The following is a 21,619-nucleotide window of genomic DNA, read 5'->3' as shown; positions in this document are numbered from 1 at the left end:
GACAAAGTGAAACATCCCCAAAGTTAGGCACGTCCTTTGACCAATTCCCCAAACCTCTAGCACCACTTATTAACATGCAGCCCAGCTGAGCTCAACTTTCATGACTTCGATGGCATATTTTCCTTCTGTTTAGTCACAAAGGCAAGAAAATTGCCTGTACAATTCCATTAAGTTAAAATATCACAATCTGTTGGAGTCATTAGCAACTGATTGACCAAATTAAGCAAGCCTTCCTACTGGGCTGAGATAAGCCAGTTTTCCACATTGGTTTGCTTTTTTTGTACAGTTGTGAAAGCCTGTCTCATATCTTCTGAATCTGACATCCTCTTTATAATTAGACATTAGAGAGCCCTTTCAGAACTTTGTTGATTTTCTTTTAACATTTCAGGAGGGGTAAGTGACTCAGCAGCAAATGTGCCCTGGGAAAGGACACTTCTCTGAAAACTAAGGTTCTGTGCCCCTGAGAGGTCCTTTCATTTCCTTCTTAATAGCTCTAACAGCTGTGGGAACCAATCAAATTATTGTTTCCTAATTGCATAATTTGTTATTCATAATTCATTACTGACAGGAAGGACAATATGAAATTGTTCATTCTCTTTGAGATCATCTATGAGTGTCATTGTTTGTGTCTATACTGCAAAGTAAAAGTCTACTGGGACTTGAGCCCTTGCCTGAAACCAAGTAACACAAACTGGGTGGTGTTAACATTGCTGAGGGCAGGTCTTTACTGCCGTAGGGTTTTTTTGAACCGTGCGCACTGAAGACAGCCAATAAAGAGTGTGGGATGTAGCTAAACACGACCAATGAAGGACCCAAAATAGACCTATTCTGTGCCCCTCTTTAATTTGTCAGTGTAGAAACAGCCAGTGCAGCTAGTGAAAAGCTTTACTAATGTTTGAAAGCCATGGCCTTTAGTTAATAGAAAGATCACAATTACATTATTTTTCTAAATTAATTTTGAATAGAATGTACTAAATAATTGTACTTTAAAAAGTCATAATAAGTGTGTCTATATGTATACTAATGCTTTATTTTAGATCTGTTCACGTCTGTTTTAAAAACTGCAGGTGCCATGATTGCGGAGCTGTTCTTGAAGAATATGATGAAGAAACACTAGGCCTGGCCATAGTTGTGCTCTCAACCTTTATTCACCTTAGTCCAGACTTGGCTGCTCCCCTGTTGTTGGACATCATGCAGTCTGTTGGACGGTAAATTCAGGACTTTCTCTTGTATGATTGAAATAATTTTGTACTTGGAATTGGGTTTACATAAAATTCATGATATGGAATTCTATGCTTTAGAACTTTTGAATGAATAACATCAGGTTCTGCTTATTTGAAGAACTCTTCAGGCTCTTCAACAATATTTTGTATGTTTATTAAGACTAATTAAAGAGTTGCATCTCCTGGCTTCCTAACCAGCTCCTCCATGAGATTATCTCTAATAACATCTTAAATATTGGCGTGTTTGCTATTTTTCTGGTGTGACTTCCACCCAGTGTGCATGGGATAACTCAAGTGCACCATTATATTGCAGTACTTGTCATTGCTGCCTCAGCAATTGCAACTTCCTTTCCTAAGATGTGTGAGGGATGTGTTAGGATGTTTCAGACCAAACTTATGAGCAGCGCTACATGTGCAGAAATGGCATACACCTCTCCTTTTCCATGTTCCTCTCAGTGTCTGGAATTAAAGTTGCTTGACTGGATTCTGTAGGTGCATGGCTCTTCACAGCCCTGCCTCTATTCTGTCTCCCAATTCTATCTGAACACAGCAGCACTTCAAGCCCTCCATTTCCATTAATTCCAATGCTGCAATTCCCTGCTGTCACTGCTAATGAACTCTGATGGAGGCAACATTTCTAACAGAGACAGATGCTTTCCATTCTGTGTGATTCTTGTAAATATAACACTACTAAAGGGTCATAAGAAGCCACAGAGAGTAAATCACTTGGAAGATGAGGATGAGGGCTGAGTGGGCTACCTTTTTCTGTGCTTCAAGGAAGAAATGCTGTGTTTTTGGAGTAAGACACCTGATTCTTCTAGAGTAGCAGGTGCCTTGCAGTTTGGGGTATTTCTGGTAAATGTCTAGTGTTGTTTCTACTGGCTGTCATTTCTGGCAAGTTCTAAGTCCAGTAAGAGGCTATCCATAAAGGAATTACTTTGAATATAAATAATGTATAAAATAAGGTAGTTCATTTCAGTATCACATACAGGCAGAAAGGTATTCAGCTACCTCGTGTATAATCGAAGTGTCTCTGATCAAGCAGTGCCATATCATTACCTCTGAATACCCACCTGTTGGCAGAGGTGTTGCTTGTTGTACTGGGAATGTGTTTTATAAGACCCTACTATGCATTCATATTTATAATCTTGTTCCTGAATCAGGACCTTTGACTTGTTGATTGTTATTTTATTGATTTCCAAGGAGATTTGGGTTTCCAAGCATCAAAGTCATGTTTGAAAATGGAACTTAGGCTCTTGAACTAGTGAGAAGCTTTAAAAATCTTAAGTTTATTCTTAACTTGTACAACTTGGAACACATCCATTTATTGTCTGCTTTGTGGTCTGCAGAATGGAGGTAATGATGAGGGCTCATTGTCTTTGCACAACAAAATATTTATATATATAAAATAAAAACATACAAGGTATTCATTTCAAAAAGCTTTAGATGTTCCCAAGTGTTTACTGTAGTTCATATCGCATGAAGTTTCTCCTTTTGGAAGTTAGAATCTAAATATTTTGTTTACTATAAAACAAAGAACAAAAACAAAACCACAACCACAACACAGATGTGTTACTGCATTCAAAAGGAGAGAAGCATCTTTGCCTAGGACTTTCATTTCTTTGAGAAGAAAATGTTTATGCTGCTGTATTTGAATGCTTCAGTAGATTTTTGAGAGCTACAATGTCCATAGGACGTGTGATTAGTCCTACTGAATTCATTAGAAATCCTCATGTACTTTAAGGCAAGCTGATGCTACAGTTATTCCAGAATCAAGGCCTGTATTGCTTAAAGGAGGCTTCAGAGCTGTTTTCACTCAGAATTAGCTTTACACAGCAAAATTACTGTGTTGTATTTTAGCATGGACTCCTCTTAACAGTGGAGCCATGAACTCTAATGACTTTTTCTGATTTATGTTGGGACAACTGAAGAGAGTACCATCTTAAATCCATTGCACTATCCAACCTGACAATATTTTACAGCTGAATGTATGCTATGTGCCCAGCTTATCATGCATTATTAATGGAAATCACCATCCTTTTTCCTTTACACTGATGCACTTGACTGAGCTGCTTTAGGATCATTTTTGGATTTTGCAGTAGTGACTAGAGAGGAGACTAGAGTAGTGACTGTCTTCTGAGGCTGACAGAGGATTGAGCAATACCTAAATCCAACCTAAAAGGATCTTGAATCAAAGATAAACTTTGAAGGCCAGATCATCAGCTGATGTAAATTAGCCTGCCTCTATGAACTTTTAGTTCAGATACATAAACTTTGCAATGATACAAAGCTGGGAGGAGTGGCTGACACGCCAGAATGCTGTGCTGCCATTCAGCGAGACCTGGACAGGCTGGAGAAGTGCGTGATTTGCTTTAAGACTGTGTTCAGTATTTTCATAATTGGATGCTCATATTGGGCTTCCAAGTCTATATTAAAGTACTGAATTAAATGACCTGATTTTTGAGAACCGACTATTTCTCTTCTGACTTTGCAAGAGTGCCTAGGTACTTATTGTTTCTGGAACGAGGCCATTTATTCAGGTGCCAAAACCTGAAATTAGAAGCCTCACTTCAGACTGCCAAGTAGAGAATTTTGCCTCAGTCTATGTTGTGGTGTTAATCAGAAATGATTAAGTCAGTAGGCAGCTTCTGGCAAACTTTTTTCTCCACATCCCTCTGAATTAGTAATTATCCTAGATGTGCATGTGACAATAGTTTTACTTCATTATTATCATTCTGGTCCAGGGAGGCAAGTAGAATTGTCTTTGGGGCTGGTAAGTGTGGCATTGTAAGACTGAATAGAGTTTCTGTGTTGTTCCAACATGATATGCCTGCATTTAAGAGCACTTCAGAAGATCTTTCTGGCGATGTTTTTAATGTTCTTTTAAACTTCTGTTTATTTTACTTTTTATTCTTATATAGGTATTTCAAAATGGAACACAAAAAAGCATATGAGCTTCAATTATTATTACTTTTTTTTTTTTTAATTCCAGGTTGGCATCAAGTACCAGTTTCTCTAATCAAGCAGAAAGGTATGGTAACAAAGGATACCATGGCCAAAATCAAGCAGTTAATCTAAAACGTAGAATCATAGAATCATTAAGGTTGGAAAAGACCTCCAAGATCATCTGGTCCAACCATCCCCTTACCACCGATATCACCCACTAAACCATGTCCCTAAGCACCAGGTCCAACCCTCCCTTAAACACCCCCAGGGACGGTGACTCCACCACCTCCCTGGGCAACCCATTCCAATGCCTGGCTACTCTTTCTGAGAAGAATTTTCTCATAATTTCCAACCTAAACCTCCCCTGGCACAACTTGAGGCCATTGCCTCTGGTCCTATCACTATTTACCTGTGAGAAGAGGACGTTATCCTCCTTGTCATTAAATCAGATTTAACTTAAAAAAAAATAATAAAAAAGTTTATAAGTAAGGAAAAACTTGCCCTTTTTCAGTTGTTTCAAATATCTCTTGCCTTCTGAAGATGAATAGGAACCTGTACTCATATGTACTGACTCTGAAAACCCTCAGATTCAAATTAATTTAAAGATGCCTCCTGGTTTCCACAGTTTCACTGCAGATCTTTCTGGCTTGTTCCATGTTCAGTATCTGTTGTGATAAACTGTCTCCATACATTCAGTGAAGTGAGTCATCCTTGGCCATAGACAACCCCTCCTAGTGATGTCTCTACTTAAATCAGATATTGAATAGGATACATTCATTGTGAGAAGCTGCAAAAAGTGCTCAGAAGTGCAGTTAATGAGTAAATAGGCAAATTGATATTGTAATGTGTATGTTTACCTATTTTTCATGTGTTTTATGGTAAATCCAAGAACCTCATTTTGTATCACTGAAATCCACAAAGTGAGAGCAGAATTGTATTTCAAACCCTGACAATTCACAAGCACAAATATATGGACAATAAGGGAAAATGCAACTATTTATTGAGACAAATACTTTAGGTATGTGTACATAGCTTTTTCATCTCTGAATAGTTGAGCTGAAGCAATAAAATAAACTTTTTTTTTTTGAATCAGGAAAGTTCTGACTGTCTCATAACTGAACACTTTTGTAATTAAAAAGAATCTTCTTTATTACCACCATATAGTCAGCTTTGAGAAATGTTTCATCTACAAGGCAATTTCTCTCTTCTTCCTTCCCTTTCATTTCAGCATGATGATCCCTGGAAATGCTGCAGGTGTGGCCAAGCAATTCCTCCGCTGTGTTTTCCATCAGCTGGCTCCGAATGGCATTTTCCCCCAGCTCTTCCAGAGCAATATTAAAGGTGAAGTGTGGCACCTGAGTGCATTTCTGATCTCTTCAAATATCCCTGTATTTATACTCAACACAAAAATGGTATTTCAATTTCAGATGGAAGTTTTTTACGGACCTTGGCCACATCTCTTATGGACTTCAGTGAGCTGAGTTCTATTGCTGCTCTGAGCCAGCTATTAGAGGTATGTTGGTAATCAGCTCTATTAATGTTGATAGCTTTATTAGCATTATCAGGCGTATGGAGTCATCTCTCCTCATGTATTAAGAGTTCAGACTTATATCACCCAAAGTAATGTGAATTTTTCTTTTGTTGTCCCTGTAAGCAGGATTTGGCTGTCCTCACCATTTTTCTTCTGGATTTTGCTCTTACTGATAGCATTTGTTTTTTTTCTTCAGACTCAGACAGCTCCCGGAGCAGTCCTGCTCATTGGCAGGATAAACCATCTCTTTCCCAGCACTTTTTCTGGTTTTCAGAGAGATTTCTGCTCCTAGGTTTGTTCTTTCCCTTGTATCTGATGGCAGTTTCTCTAAGTAGTCCAAAGATCCATTGCCTGCCTTTCACTGATTGCCTTCTGTGCTCTTGTTGTAACTTTTATCTTCCCGCTGGTACTAGTCACTTCCATGCATTTTCCTGCTCTTACATCATGGTCGCTTCATTCAAAGATTTTGGCAGCACTTTAAAACTGTTAACATCTTTCTAGGCATGTCCCTAGTACATAAGGCAAAAAAATTGTACTCAGTCTACTGAATGTTAGTGAATTCATCTTAGTAGTAGCCAGAGGAAAATATAGACAAGCTACTGGTTAAAACAAGTTTTGCTTTCTTTTTACTGCCATGCCAATGTAAGCAGGATGTGAGTTAGGACTTCATTTAAAAAAAATTGGCTCAAAGTTCTACTTTTTACACTTTTGACATTGACATTTTTTGGTCAGTACTTTAGGAACTGAACTTAACTGTTACATGCACAGTTTAAATTCTCTGCACAAAATGTTATTTAGTATTATGGAAGAGGTGAGTAGTATTTGGTCTGACCAAATTAACCTCAGTATTTCCAATTATCGTTTAAAAGGCTATGTCTGCAAGTGTACCTTTGTTTATGATTCTTATTTGTTTCCCAGGGTTTAAACAACAAAAAGAACTTACCAGCAGGGGGTGCGATGCTACGCTGTTTAGAAAACATTGCTACCTTTATGGAAGCCTTGCCGATGGATTCACCCAGCAACCTGTGGACTACAATTAGCAATCAATTTCAGACCTTCCTTACCAAACTCCCTTGTGTTTTGCCACTTAAGGTATGATATATAGACATCTGAAATGAGCTATATTACCATTGGTCAGGATGTTCAGAAACAGTAGGAAAGCTGTGGATGAGAAATGAGAGCCAGAGTATAAGTAGTGGTGAACATTTTCTAATGATTCAATTAATGTTTCCAGAGGAATGGACTTGTTGTATACCCGATCCATCCCTTTAATTATATTATCCATATGTAACAATAACGACTTTGACTAGAGATTATTCTTCCACTCTTTGTTGATTTTTTTCCATCTACGCTTTCCATACCCTACCTTTGTCAGAATAGGTTACCGTGCTGAGAGAATCAGCATTTTGGCAGTAAAAATCTATCTGGCTTTAACTTTTAAAACTATATAAAACTCATAAGAAGAGCATCACCACCTAAATTATTTGCTAAAAGTACACAATAGGCAGAGAGGAATGTGAGACTACTGGGAATAGTCCCAGTAGTAACTGGGCCTAAGGTGTTTGACTGTCCAGGTTATAGTTCCAGCTGTAATGAGAATATGGAAACTGAATCTAGAAGCCTTGGGCTCTGATTTTTGAGTGCTCGGAGGACATACAGAGAGGTCTTAACTCCCGCTGTGTACATTTCCAGATGTTTTTTAAGTAAACAGTGAAAACTTTTCTAAGTCTTTCCAGTAAACAAGGGATTCTGATACCCTTATTCTGACTTTATTTCCCACAATGTGAATTTCCCACAATGTGTCTTCTATGCAAAGATGTGTTGCTCAGTAAGAACTGAGAGATCAAAAAATCTACCTTTGCAACTTACGATGTTGTGTTTAAATTGGGTGTTACTCCCAAACTATATGAAACATATTAAATTCCTTGTCACCATCTGTTAAGCAGTAGTCAGATCTACATGTCTTCAGGTGTAGGTAAATTGAGGCACTATCCAGCAGCACTTACTAAGCCAAACAGACTTTCTTTTTTTGGGTAGTAGCCACTCCAATCTGTTGCATTTTGCCTAATGTAAAACAAATGAAAATCAATGAACTGAATCTTAATAGTTACATCTGTGTATCGGTCATTCACAGAACATTTAGATGGAGTGTTTACTATGATTTCCCTGTTATTGATGGGAGGTATCATTAGCGATATAAGTAAAACAATCACTTGCTTCTGAACTTTCCTTTTCCTGTTCCTTCCAAGGGGTCATAAATGACTCTACTGTTTTTAGATGTTTGCAGCTGAGGCAAGTCAAGACAATGGATAGATCCTGGAAAGTCCCATTCACTGCTGCAAACTGTGTGATGTACACAGAAGTAAAATAAATTACACCACAGAGAACAGGGGGGGGCTCTGGAGCAGATTTTTGCAAAGGCACATTCTGATGGCTCTGAGTTGCAGCTTTGTCTTGGGGCATGGGGGAATGTCAGCCCAGGATGACGACAGAAATGAGGTAGATAGTACATACCACTTGCTAACCCACTCTGTTTTTAAATCCATTTTCATTACAGTGAGAATGTATTTCTAGGAGATGTTTGTCATAGGAAGGAAAAGGTAACTTTTCTAAACTAGCGCTTTTGTGAAATTTTCTCATTTCAAGGTCCATGCTGTGGTATGTTACCAGTGAGGGTGGGGTATGATTGTGTGTTCAGGATTAAGTCAGTTTAGGCAAAGTAAGTAAAGATCAGTCTCCAGGGATCATTTTTCAGACTTAACCTATAGCTTATTAATAGCTGCCAGCAGTAAAAGCAAGAGATATGCACAGAAAGGTACTAACTTTTTTTTTTCCCCTTCAAATATGTTCACAGTGTTCTTTAGATTCTAGTTTAAGAATAATGATTTGCTTGTTGAAGATACCTACCACTAGTGCCACCAGGGTAAGTTCCAAGAAGATGCAACTCTCTTGCCTTATGTTTAGCCAGCCTGCATTATTCTGCAAATGCGTTCTGATCCTCTAGCTAGGAAAATATTATATATAAGCATAAAATTGTTCAGTCTGATACTCTTTGGATAACAGTAAGAGCTTTGGAATCTAGGTTACAGTAAAGAGTGTGTGGTATTACATTCTTGTGTGGGTGTTAGTGTATATCTTAAAGATTTGATGTTCTCCTCTTAAAAAAAAAAAAGGGGGGGGAGGGTTGTGGGGAGAGAAAAAAATAGTAATGAACTTCCTGATTCTGTAGTCCACTCACTGGTACAATTCCACTGAGGTCCGTGAGGTTTTCATGCATAAACACCATAAGAGTCTATGATGTCTCATAGCACTGTGTCAGAGATGAAACTGTCTTCTGATTTGTTGCTTCTAATTTGTTGTACAAGAATGAAGGCAAATGCTAGATAGAACAGCAATTTGACTGAAACAGTGTAAATCACAGCAAAATGGCCTTTGAGCTAAAAATAATGATGCTTTTCCATTCAGACATTTCCAAGTTGGAATGGTTTTTGTTTTGTTGAGCAACTAGTTATTGATTTCCCTAAATCATGTCATTGCAGAGTCTTCTGGAACCTTTTTCAAAATTACTAAGCTTTGTAATTCAGAATGCTGTCTTCACTCTGGCCTACCTGGTGGAACTGTGTGGTTTGTGCTACCGAGCCTTCACTAAGGTAACGAGACTATATCTTCCATTAGAGACCACTGAAAATAGGACAGACAAAGTCCTACTTCCCTCAAGTAGGATGTTTGTAAGTAAAGATGAAATCAGTGTCAAGTCTCAGACATGTCAACAGTTTTAATGTAGTTTGGCTAATCAAGTAGTGAAGGATGATTCAGTGCCTATTAATATTGAGTTTCACATTCCCACTGTAGTTAGTGATAAAGGAAACCTGCTGAAAAAATTGCTCAGAAAAAAAAAAAAAAAAAAGTATGATTTTTGAAAATTTTTCTCTTGTAGAGATGGTGGTTGGTATTCATTCATGATTTAAAATGTCTGTGTAGTCATATCTTTCCTAGTGCACAGATTCAGCCGCGTAACTTGTGCAGCAGTAAAAACTTAAATGTTCCTGGTAGTGCCACTTCAGAGCAAAGCTATGAGGGGAGGCAACAGATAGCTGATTAAAGTGAAAGACTCCAAGTTAGGAGCTTCACAGCTTAGATCCTGTTTTATTCTGTATTAGGTATCTCACTTTGACGTGCATGGCTGTTAACTGTGTAGAAGAGAAAACAGGACTTGTCTACCTTTAAAAAGTACTTAAGGTTCTTGTCTGTATACCTATGATATACAGAGTGCATTCGGTTATTAGTCAAGTTCATTACTGGCACAGTTAGTGAGAAGTTAACCAAAGAACCCCCAGAAAACAACCAAACCTTTTACTAGGGCCTTGTATGCTCCATTATGTAGATTAAGGTACAACAGTAATTGATCATCATGAAACATTCTTTCATATGTAGCTACATGATTTTCTGTGTTGGTATTGTACAACTGGAACGTGCATCACTTCAGTCAGTAAGGCTTAAAGTATCACTGGACAGACAGTGAAGAGAAAAACCAATGACACTCCCGAAGAAAACCTGCACCACAACACAAAAATATTTCACTGGATGTAATGGTTTGAAGGATTAAATAGAAACTGCAAGTTTAACTACAGTAAGCAAATATTCCCTTTTTTGTCTTACTTGAAAGAGTTCATGAAAGAAAAAAAATTGCTGAATACAAAAGAGACTATCCAGCTATTGGAAGTAATTTGAATTAAATCTATAGTTCAGGCTTTGGGCAAGGCGTAGTAAAGTGAAGAAAAATGTTAACTTAGAATGAGGGAAGGGTGTTCACTGAAACAAATAAAAAAAGCCCTGTTTAGAACTGACACAGCTATTGCATTTGAGATCTAATAAGACTGTTTCATGTATGCCTTCTAAAGCAAATTTTGAAATACAGGAAATGTTTCACTCCCATCAAACTCCACAATTCCAGTTATTTTAAGAAAATTTTATTAAAACATGGTATTACAAAAAACAAAACAAAACATTTTTTTTTTCTTGAAAGCTTCCTTGTTCAATATTCTATAACTGTATTTAGTACTTAATTGCACACAGGAAACTTGGATTATAGCACTTGGTAAAAACTCCTTCTTGATTTAGTTTAATGCAACCTGGTGACCCAGAAATGGAATCATTAGCGAATGTTCTCCTGCAATTTATATCCACAAAATGCTTAATTTAGTGGAACTCCACACTACATTATCCTTGTTATTGCTGAAAGCTTGCCATGGCTTTGCATTAAAAATATCAAATTAATGACTGCTGTTAGAAAGAACAGGCTAGTTGAGCTATTTGTGTTTCTCTACAATGGAAATCACTAGAACCAAATAGTGCTGTTTGTGATAGAATACCATGTAGAAGTGAATTCCAGAAGGAATATTATTTGTGAACATTGAAACTATTCAGATTTAATTATTTGTTTTGTACCTTTGAATGTACTGACTTGAACAAGTTGCCATGTCACAACACGATACAACTTTCAGATATGCTGTGAAGGAATTTTTTTTTCTTTTCAAACAAGCGAGTCTAATAAGTAACTCATAGAAGTCAATGCTGCTCGACCACTCCAAATCTTTCTTTCTTTATTTTTATTACCAACATTTTCCTAACACCCTATGGCAGGAATACTTCTTGTCAGTGAGCCTGAAGACTCACATCAATCTGATATTTCCTTGTTTGAGTTTCTGTTCCAGATCAGCAATGTGATTTTTTCAGTGCCTTTGGAACTTGCAGTTGAGAGAAGCATCTCTTTTGTGTATTGTTATTAACTTATCATTTTTGCTCTCAAGTCTCTTAAGGTCCTAAATGAATGTGTTTTGGCTCTCTTACCTCCTACAGCAGCTGAAGCTTAATCCTAAACTTAGCATTCTACTAACATGTTGGCCCTTGTTAAATAAATGGAGTATGCCACTGAATTGTACATGGGAAGATTTTGATACTGAATTTTTAAAGAACATTCAGATGGCCGATCTTCAATATTTTTAATTGTTGCAATAGCAAAACAGGCAAATAAAAAGGCTTTTGCTTTATCCTGGCTTGTTCGGATGGTAGCATGCTACTGAATTAAACCAAATTTACTGTTCTTATTATTAAGGGCACTGAGATACTGTTAGAAATAAACTTCACATTCTACACATACACCTCTGGCAAGTCATAGTTTGAAGGCTGCAACGCATTTGTTTTGTAGGGATGCACAGACATTTGAGAAAGTTACTTTGGCTGAACAGAGACTAAAGGGGTTGCAGTCTTGACTCTTTGGTTCCACGTTTACACACAAGTCCTCCAGGCTTTATTCTCATGGAACTAATGCCACTTCACTGAGCTATGGCAGAGTATAGATTTCTTAAAATATGTAAAAGCATAATTTATACATAGTTATCACCATCAGAATGATAAGAGTGAAGAGACATCAGTAGGAAGGGTACTCTGGGTCACTGACTTCAGTGTCATCATTTCTGATTTACAGTGCAGGAAGCAAGAGGTCGAAAAACATTTTGCTTGATTTTCCTTAATCTGTCTGTGCACTGCATGTGCTGGACAAACATTGGGAGTTTAGACAGTGAGATAAGAGTCGTTTGAGAAGAAGTTTGCTTTCTGCTGTATTATCCTTAAAGAAAAGGAAAGCTGGGATTCGTGAAGTCTGTGTTTCCTCCCCAGTGTTCTGACAAACTAATTTATGATGGTCCAATTGTATCCGGTGTAGTACAGGTGTTATCATTTTATACAATAATTTTACCTCTTTTCCAGTATGTGCAGACTGCTGTACTGGATCAATGATAGGAAATTCTGTCAGTTGTTTTGGGGGGTGCAGTTGTCAACCATCTGGGCAAGTCATTGTGTTGTGTGACTCAGGAGTGTGAAGGCATGTGAAAGTAGGAAGGCTCACTCTTGCTGGGGAATATATGTCATCAGGGTCCCCTTGCACCTTGAGTACCATGCACCATTCTGGTTCCCCATGCCCAGTAAGGATGTAGTAAAACTGGAGAAAATTCAGATAAGGAACGCAAGAATGATCAAACCATGGAATAAACTCCATGCTCCAAAGCAACTAAGTCAGCACTCTTCGATCTGAAAAAGCAACAATTGATGGGAATGTGACAGAGGTCTGTAAGGTCACAAGTGACCCAGGCAGGGGTGGGTAATTTCATGCCTGCCCAGTACAAGAACGTATTAAGTTAGTAGGAACCAATGTCAAAGCAAGTAAAAGGAAGTGGCTTTTTTAAACAATGACTCCTTGCCAAATAATTGGTGCTAAAAGTTGACATGGTGCAAGAGGTCAGTGGACACATGTGGAAGAGAAATCCACCGAGAGTTAAGGATTATACAGAAACGACACTGACCTCAGAAGTTCCCTGAGCCAAAAATAGTTACTGGCTATGAGAGTGATAGTGGGAATTATACATGCTTGCCCTGTTTTTCTTCTTCCTGTGGCATCTGCCTATGGCCTTGTTGGAGATGAGCTACTGAGGACATAATATGATCAGAGCACCATTCATGCATGTGGGATTTGTGACTTGAGTACTTGTCCCCTCAAGACGTTGTTTCATAATACAGCTGCACTGATCCAGTGTTTGCTCTGCTGCTGTAAAGGAATGGACTTTTTTTTCTTTTTTTTTTTTTAAATGTCTTGGAGCCTTAGCTTTCTGTTAAGTTCAGCAGCTTGACTGCTGCAGCGTGTTCAGAGAAGCACCACCGCAGTGTGGGGCCTGTTCCATCAGCTCATGTGTTACCTGACCACAGTCAATGTAATTGAAGATCAAAATTCTGCTTGTGTTGGGCAAAACAGGAGCTTGAAGTAAGGTCTTTTGATTCACAGACTGGCGTTGTAATCTCTCTGAAAGACATGCTATACTGTTGTTTTGGTGCCTTCTTCCAAACTAAAGACTGATGTTTAAAATCTCCTTTCATTAAGAGTCATGTGGATGCCGTGGGAGGCACTCAGCATTCCTGTAAGCTTTGTTTGGCTGTGTGCTACCCAGATAAAATGTGGTGACATCAACTTTCTGAGGAACTTAGGTCTGCAGCAACCAAAGCTCAGTCTTACTTCTAGCCACTCACCTCCTCCAACTCCTTCCCTTTTAGTTGAGCTTGTTACTGTGTGCAGCTGGAGAAGGGCTACAAACTGACCGTCACTTATTAAACCTTGCACGATTTCTTAGAGGAAAAGGCCAGCATTACTCCATTTTGCAGGAACTGAGGCCCTGACTAAGAGAAAAGTTACAGGCATTTAACTTAGTCAAGTGAGCAGACAAATGCATGAGATTTACAAGATAAAAGATGCTAATCTTTAAATCTTTATCTCATTTTGGATGTGCTCTCTTTATTAGACATCTTTTTCTTCTTTAATGGTCATTTGAAAGAGAGCTCGATGTAAGTCTGTCAGCTGATCCAAATGTTTGAGTTGCTATGGTCAGTAGCAGGCTATGCATTTGTTCCACATTTTTATCTTATCTTTTAAAGTCAGAACGTCAAAGTATGATGTGTAACAGGCTCCTCTTATCTCTTGCACCTCCCTGCTGTTTCAGCTCTACAACTCTGCTCTTAGGCTTCTGTAGTCTAATCTCCATTGGCTGATTTTCCCCCATGTGTTTTAAAACGTTTCTGTTGTAGCAGCTGTAGCCAAGATAGATTTTATTGTGTAAGTGGAAAAGTACTGCTTACTGCAGACAACCTTATTTTAAGGGGAATGACAACTGTAAAATACATGGTAAAATCTAGACCTTTTTTGGCAGGTTTAATGAAAGAATAATGCTAAATACTATTGCCAGTTTTGTTCTGTGTCAATCCTTGCTGCTTTTCCTTCTCCCTTTATATGTAACTATGCAGGGAGATCTACCGTGCATGCCTGGGCTGTATAACTGTCTGTCTGTTTCTTGTGAAATACCTTGCAAAGTCAAGCAAAAATCATATGCATATTCTTGTTTATGTCCATTCCATCTGATCTGTAGAATTGGATAATTGATGAATGATGTCAGCCTTTTTGTAAGATAAGAGCAAAAAGTGCACTTCTGTAACTTTATTTTTAAATTTAGAAAAAAGTATTGTTATGGTTTACTAGTGGGTGTCAGTGAACTTCATGACATTCATAATTCTGTGTTTTTCTCTTTTAGGAAAGGGACAAATTCTACTTGACACGCAGTGTCATATTGGAGTTGCTACAGGCACTGAAGTTAAAGTCACCCTTACCAGACATGAATCTCTTGCTGTTGGTGCAGGTACAGGAGATCTGCCTCATGTTATTCTCACATAGATTCTGTCTTAACTGAAATTCAGCAAAAAGAATTTTCAAGTCCAACATGGTTGCAAAAAGTACCAGCGTTATCAGGGGAAACACTTTTTAAAATTTGAATCCAGTTACATTTGTAACCACAGGTGCATACTGCTAAGACTCCCACAGTTTGCTTGCTTTTTTGTTTTATTCTTAGACTTCTATTTTCATTCCAACCGAAGACCGTCAGATTCAAATAACTTAACCACCAACCTCTTTCTGTCTTAAGCTGTAGTGATGCAGCTTGATACCATGGGCATCAGTGTTGAGCTGACTTCTTGATTGCAACTTGAGCTGACTTCTTCTAGATTGCAGTATAAAGTAACTTTTTGTACTGCTCCATTATTTTGCACAGCTCAGTCCTATGGTGAAAATGATGGGGAAGCATAATTTTCATAGTCTAGTCAATCCTGAAGTCCTCATTTGGGAATGCAAACATACTACTTCAGTCTTGGCAGTGGAATTTGGAACTGGTAAACACTTGTCCTTAACATTCAGTCAATCACCTGATGGAGTCAGTAAGGAAAACTTTCTCTTACATGCTGGAAGTAAAGATTAAATGATAATTGCCTGGGATTTCCTCCTAGCACTGTTCCCATATGCTACGTTCACTTCGGGGTGCATTCATACCTTCCACAACAGCATCCAATGTGGTTGTGAATGTCTTATATAATATTTCAGAGGCTGATGAAGTAAGCCATATTTCCTGCTGTCCGAAGCAGCCAGCTTCTGTTTTTGTTCAGTCAATGGTAAAGAAGAGGGGTTGTATTCAGACTACCTGCCATGGATACCTACTGGAGGGATGATGATAACTTCTTCCATTGCCTGTGCAAATTGGAAGCTCTCAGTACTGTGTGGTCTGAAACATTCAACAACCTCTTGAATTTGAATACCACGGTAACCACTTAGATATATATTTGTTTTTACTAGCAGGTTTCTCAAAATACAACAGTGCATAAGGTGTATTAATTGCTTTAATTTTCTTTGGTGTCATTAATGGAATGGAAGGCTTTGCTTACCTCTTTACCATGCAAGGCCTCTACGGTATTCATTCAAATTGTCTGGTGCAGTTTTATGGATTCAAAATCAGAGTTAATGTAGCACCAAACGGAAATTGTTTTCATTTCCAAGACAGCCCCTTATCCGCGAACATGTTAGCCTTTATACAAGATTCTATGCAGACAGAGCATACAGAATACAGAGATTCAGTCAAAATGTTCAAAATAACAAAGGAGCTAGGAGCACTTTATTTCAATGATAGATCAGTTGTGGGCTGTCTAACAAAGAAGTTCCTAGGAATGCACATTTGACACCCACATTGATTCCAGATTATATGGTGCTATCAGGGTGATTGGTGACATCAGTGCTAAGATGAGAGTAACTTTAGCCCACTTTACAAAGAATGAGAATTTTAACCAGATCATCCCAATCCTGCATAGCTATTCTGGATGATAATGGGCACAAAAAGTCTGTCTCCTTGATTTGTCCTAGCAAATGAAGGCCATCAAGTACCTGCTGATCTTCCACGGGTTTCCACAGGAACAGCTTCTTCACCCAGCATTTTGATTCCCAGTACTGTTCTTGTGCTCATATTTCATCAGTGTACGTCTTCAGGATTTTCACTGACTTTAAATTATATTAGTCTCATTAGGACTTGTTTGTTCAGTCAGTCCCTAAGGTTCACTATATCTGACCTGTTTTGATTAGATGACTCCTATTTTCAGCCAGACCTTCAGCTTCTGTAAATCAGTGTAAAGCTCGTGGTTCCAATTTATGTATTTGTGAAGATCTGGTCTGCTAATTACTGACCAGAAGGATTTAAAGTTACATATAATACATTGCTAGGAATATATACTTTTACAACTCTGATTATAAATAGAGACATCATACAGACAAACTATTATATAGGTAATTCACTTCATTCCACAGACTTTCCCAACTGGACATTATGCTCCATCTGTATCTCATCAGACAACGTTAGGAAGATGCATGACAATTATTTGCCCATTCCTCATGTTTTTGCAATGTGGGAATACTTTCATTTCCTATTTTCTTTACACATGGCTGGCATTGAATCTCTTGCCAGTAACATTTTAACACCTTAGAGTATTTGTAGTAGCAGCCAACACAAATGACAGTGGATTGGACTGGAAATAAAAGAAATGCTTGTTCTGAGTCTGTTTTTCCTATCCTCTCTTGACTGCATTGTGACTTGAGGAAGGATCCTTGGACTTGGTAGTCAAATGATGAGAAAGATAAGCTAAACAAGGCCTAATTGTTCATTAGAAATGGAATGGAGTTTCTCAGCTGTTTTTCACGTATAAATTAATATCTTGTCTAACCCAAACTCCTTTACTCCTTTGTGCAAAAAATATAGAAAGCTTGCAGGAAACCAGTAGGAGTTCTTTTGGCTGCTGCTGCTGTTTTTTGTTATTGTTATTAAAAGAAAATGTCTGAAATAAATGACATTTCTCTTTGGCAATGTTTTTTTTTTTTTTTTTTTTTTTTTTTTAACTTCTATGTTTAGTGCTGTATAGTGTCTGCAGCAGTGCAATGCATTCACTGTTGAATGCTAAATATACTCAACCAGATTATTCAGGGAATTTTGGTGCTTTTTTTTGCATCTTGTTGTACTACAAGGGAACCCTAATCTACCTGCAAATGATTGAGAAATCCTTCACGCAGCAAAACAGCATATCTATTCTCCAACAGATCCAGCATCAGTATTGCTCTTTCTGATACAGACACCATTAGGAGAAAATCTGTCATCTATTTGCATAAGTCCATTAATGGGTTTTCTGTTTAAGGAGAAGTGGAGAGTCATGGTTACTGCTAAAACTAAGACAAAGACTGGATTGACATAGCCCATAACCCTAAGGCTTTTTTTTCCTTTCTGAGTAATCATTACAGCTCTGGTAAGAAGAGTGCCAGGCCACCTCTCAACTGAAATATGAGTCAGATTCTTATTTTATTTTTGTTTGGCTTATTCTGGTGAAAAATAATTTCTAAGCAAAAGAAGAGTCTATTGGAGCCAGGCCTATGTCTGAGGATACCTAATTAGATTATTAATCTAAACTCAGATATGTATTTCTGGTATTTATCCCAAAGAACAGACTCTTGGTCAAGACATAGGTTTGATACATGAATTGTTTCCAGGTCTCAGTAGGCAGTCTTAAGTTCAGAATAAATCTATCATTGAAAGGTAAAGGTCATGGAAGCGCAAGAATAAATTCTAGGTCTGTGAAGTATATTTGATATATTTTCAAAAAGAGTTCCAGTCATTGAGAACACTGCTAATGCACACACTAGACAATTGTAAAGTATATTGTGTAGTCAAATCTGTCTCAGTTTGTGTACCACAGTATTCATTATCAAGAAAGAAAATCAAGGCTTATACCTTAGTTTATAAGTTCTTTTCTGTATTCTCTTTGTTAGAAAGTTACTTTGCATCATCATTGACAGATATTGCTCAACTGCAAATACAGTATTAGCACAACAATTTTAGGCACAAGCACATCATCTGTGTGGTGTCAAATATATTACTAAAGCTTATAAAGATTAAATAACAGTAATGGTAGATCTAATGCAAGGGTGATGTGGACATCAGAGATTTTGGGGCAAGAGATTTGAAACAGTTTAAAAAAAGGAAATCAAGGAAAATAAAAACATAAGAAAACTACTTAAGAAGGTATTTAGATATAACAGAATGATATTGATCTTGTCTCAGAAACAGTATGGATTTTTTTTTTTGCTTTTATTATGCCAAAGTTAAACCACACTATACCAGTGTGTTCATATTAAATCATTGATGAATTGGTTAAATTAATTGATTAAATCATTGCAGAACTCTATTGGAATTAAAGCATTGTAATCACAGTAAAGAACATGGCATGCTGCCTTGTTTTCCTATATCTTGTTTTAAACTGTAATGAAAGACGTTTTGGAGGTCAGTCTCTACTCCCAGGCAGCAAGTGATAGGACAGGAGAAAATGGCCTTAAGTTATGCTAAGGGTGGTTTAGGTTGGATATTATAAAAAATTTCTTCTCTGGGAGGGTACTGTGGCATTGGAACAGGCTGCCCAGAGAAGTGGTTGAGTTACCATCCCTGGAGGTATTTAAAAGATGTGTAGATGGGGTGCTTAGCATTATGGTTTAGTGGTAGACTTGGCAGTGCTAGGTTAACAGTTGGACTTGATGGTCTTAGAGGTCTTTTCCAACCTAAAGGATTCTATGATTGTATATATCCAAGGAACGGAAAAGATAAATATTTATGCTTATACAGGAAAACTTGATTTATTACATAATATTCTTAAAGTTGCTTCTGCACAGCATGCACATGTTCAAGTATGTAAAAGTCAATTTTTTGTCATTGAAATTGTCTCATTTGTAACAGTGAGCAAACTGAATTCTTTAGAAAGGAAGAGAGCTCTAAGGGCAAATTATGACAAATATAAGCAAGAAGAGATCTGAAGTGATCGTAATGAAGTCATGAATAACTTAGTAGGGTTTTCAGGTTCTTCCACAAATAATTCAAAAATAACTCATCTTTAATTTCTTCTTAGTTTGTTTGTGCAGATGCTGGAACTAAACTAGCTGAGTCAACAATCTTGCATAAACAGATGATTGCCTCTATGCCTGGAGTAAGTATTGAATCAAACATCTCTTACTTTTGGCTTTTAAAAATATGTCTTAGCTCATTATGCTTTGTTTGAATGTTCTTTTTATTTCTCCTCTGGCTAGCAAGCTATAGTGCAGGCAGAAGTTGATACACTTTTTCCTTTTTATTAATGTTGAAAAGTTTTGGACATGATACTGCTTCCCTTACTCTCACTAATAATTTTAAGTCATATGTCTGCCTTTAGCTGGAGCCTGTGCTCAAGAAAACAAAATCTGGAGAACAGACCAGCTGAATGCCTCAAAAATTGACATCAGATTGGGAAACTACAAGACATTGCCTTCATTCTGACAAAAGATAATTTGGTTAAAAAATTGAGTTAATGGCATTTTTTTTCTGGTAATATAAGGCATTCATATATATCCTACTGATGAATGTAGTTTAATTATCAATGCTCATCATTGGTTAGGTGTTGAAAACATGGCTGGTGAATGTGCAAGGAAGTAGCACAGTTGTAGGGCTTGACTTCTTCCATGACATGTCACTGAATACCCCAACAGCTGAATGAAGTATAGCCAGTGGTTGTTTTACCCTGCAGTTAATCTCCACCACAACTGCTCTCTTGCTCCCCCTCCTCAAAAAGAAGAGGGGGAGAAGAAAGTGTGATGGAAAGAAAAAGGCTTGAGGCAGTTGAGATGAGGATAATTTAATTAAAGGGAAAAGAGACAGGAAAAAAAAAAGTAAGTGCCACACAAAAGCAAAGAGGAAAAAAAAAACAACACGATTATTGTCTACTTCCCATCAATGAGTGATGTTTGGCCGTGTCTGGGAAGCAGGGCCTCAATATGTATAGTGGTTTTTTGGGGTCTTCATAGCTAGTGCCTCCCCTTTCCTTCCCCTTTCCCACCTTTTATTGCTGACTGTGACACCGTATGGCATGGAATATCCCTTTGGTCGGTTTAGGTCAGCTGTCCTGGCAATGTCCACTCCCCACTTCTTGCCTACCTCCAGGCTTTCTGGGGATTTCACAGAATCACAGAATCAAGTCTTGTTCCATGCCAGCCCTGCTCAGCAAGAGACAAAGTATTGGTGTGCTTATCAGGGTTGTTTTAGCTTCAGGTACAGAGCACAGCACTATATGGGCCACCACAGGGAAAGCAAACTCCATCCCAGCCAGACCAAGACCTGCTTCCATGCATGTGTTTGACAGCTTTAGGGCTGACCTATTAGGTCTTATCTTCTGAAGTGTTTTTTTGTGTGTGTGTGTTTATTTATATTTTTTGCTTTAAATTCATATCTTTAGTAAGACCTTTCCTCCCAGTGGAAAGTTTTAGCTTGGTTTAAATAGATAGAGATAACATCTTTAAATGGATTTTACACGGTATGATAGGTAAGTGATCATTTCAGAAGAAATCATAGAGAACCTTGAATGGAACAAAAGGCTGGGGAGAAGTGTTGCACCAGAACATTTTTATTCAGAGGTTTGAGTATAGTATCTTTTATACTTATGTCACTCAGTAATATAGAGCACATGTGGGGTCCTTACTCCACATAAACTGGATGGAGGATATGCTGTCAGTGACCTTATTTTACTGTTTTTTATTCTGTCAAAGGAACTGACTTGCATAGCATTTGAAAAGACAGAAGGTGTTATAGTTCAACACCATGTAGATGGATACTAACTTAGAAAAATGAGAAGCACTCAGATTAGTTCCTTAAAAATAGAACATTAACAGTTTTTTTTCAAATTTCAGCCACTAAAACTCAATTATGGCTTAATACTTCTGTGATCAAAACTAAATTTGATTCATTTATATACTCAGATAGTTTTGTGTTTCTGTGTTTCAAAGCACAGGTGATTAAATAAAGGTCAGAGAAGAATATTTTCCCCCTGTAAGCATTTTGCAATATTTTGTCCTTAGCCTATGACTTGGTACAATAGTGTTTTTTGCCACTTTAAGAAGAATAGCCTCTAAAGTTAAGCATTGCTTACACTTGGCCCCTAAAAATGAGGC

At 37.7% G+C, this 21,619-nt stretch overlaps 1 protein-coding gene across 8 annotated transcripts in view; it reads left to right on the top strand.

The window, feature by feature from the left end:
* The window catches only part of UNC79 (unc-79 homolog, NALCN channel complex subunit), a 103,215-nt gene that overhangs the window by 65,510 nt on the left and 16,086 nt on the right, over positions 1-21,619 (top strand). For all 8 annotated transcript variants that reach the window (XM_038180308.2, XM_072038355.1, XM_038180304.2 and 5 more), the window contains 9 exons: positions 1,068-1,208; positions 4,216-4,254; positions 5,398-5,510; positions 5,597-5,682; positions 6,619-6,792; positions 8,555-8,623; positions 9,240-9,350; positions 14,832-14,936; positions 19,552-19,629. In XM_038180308.2, the coding sequence (XP_038036236.1) occupies positions 1,068-1,208; positions 4,216-4,254; positions 5,398-5,510; positions 5,597-5,682; positions 6,619-6,792; positions 8,555-8,623; positions 9,240-9,350; positions 14,832-14,936; positions 19,552-19,629 (916 nt within the window). The remainder of the gene's footprint in view (positions 1-1,067; positions 1,209-4,215; positions 4,255-5,397; positions 5,511-5,596; positions 5,683-6,618; positions 6,793-8,554; positions 8,624-9,239; positions 9,351-14,831; positions 14,937-19,551; positions 19,630-21,619) is intronic.

Source organism: Anas platyrhynchos, chromosome 5 (assembly GCF_047663525.1).
Source record: "Anas platyrhynchos isolate ZD024472 breed Pekin duck chromosome 5, IASCAAS_PekinDuck_T2T, whole genome shotgun sequence".
Taxonomy (NCBI): Eukaryota; Metazoa; Chordata; class Aves; order Anseriformes; family Anatidae; genus Anas; species Anas platyrhynchos.
This window is presented reverse-complemented; position numbering and strand designations above follow the sequence as displayed.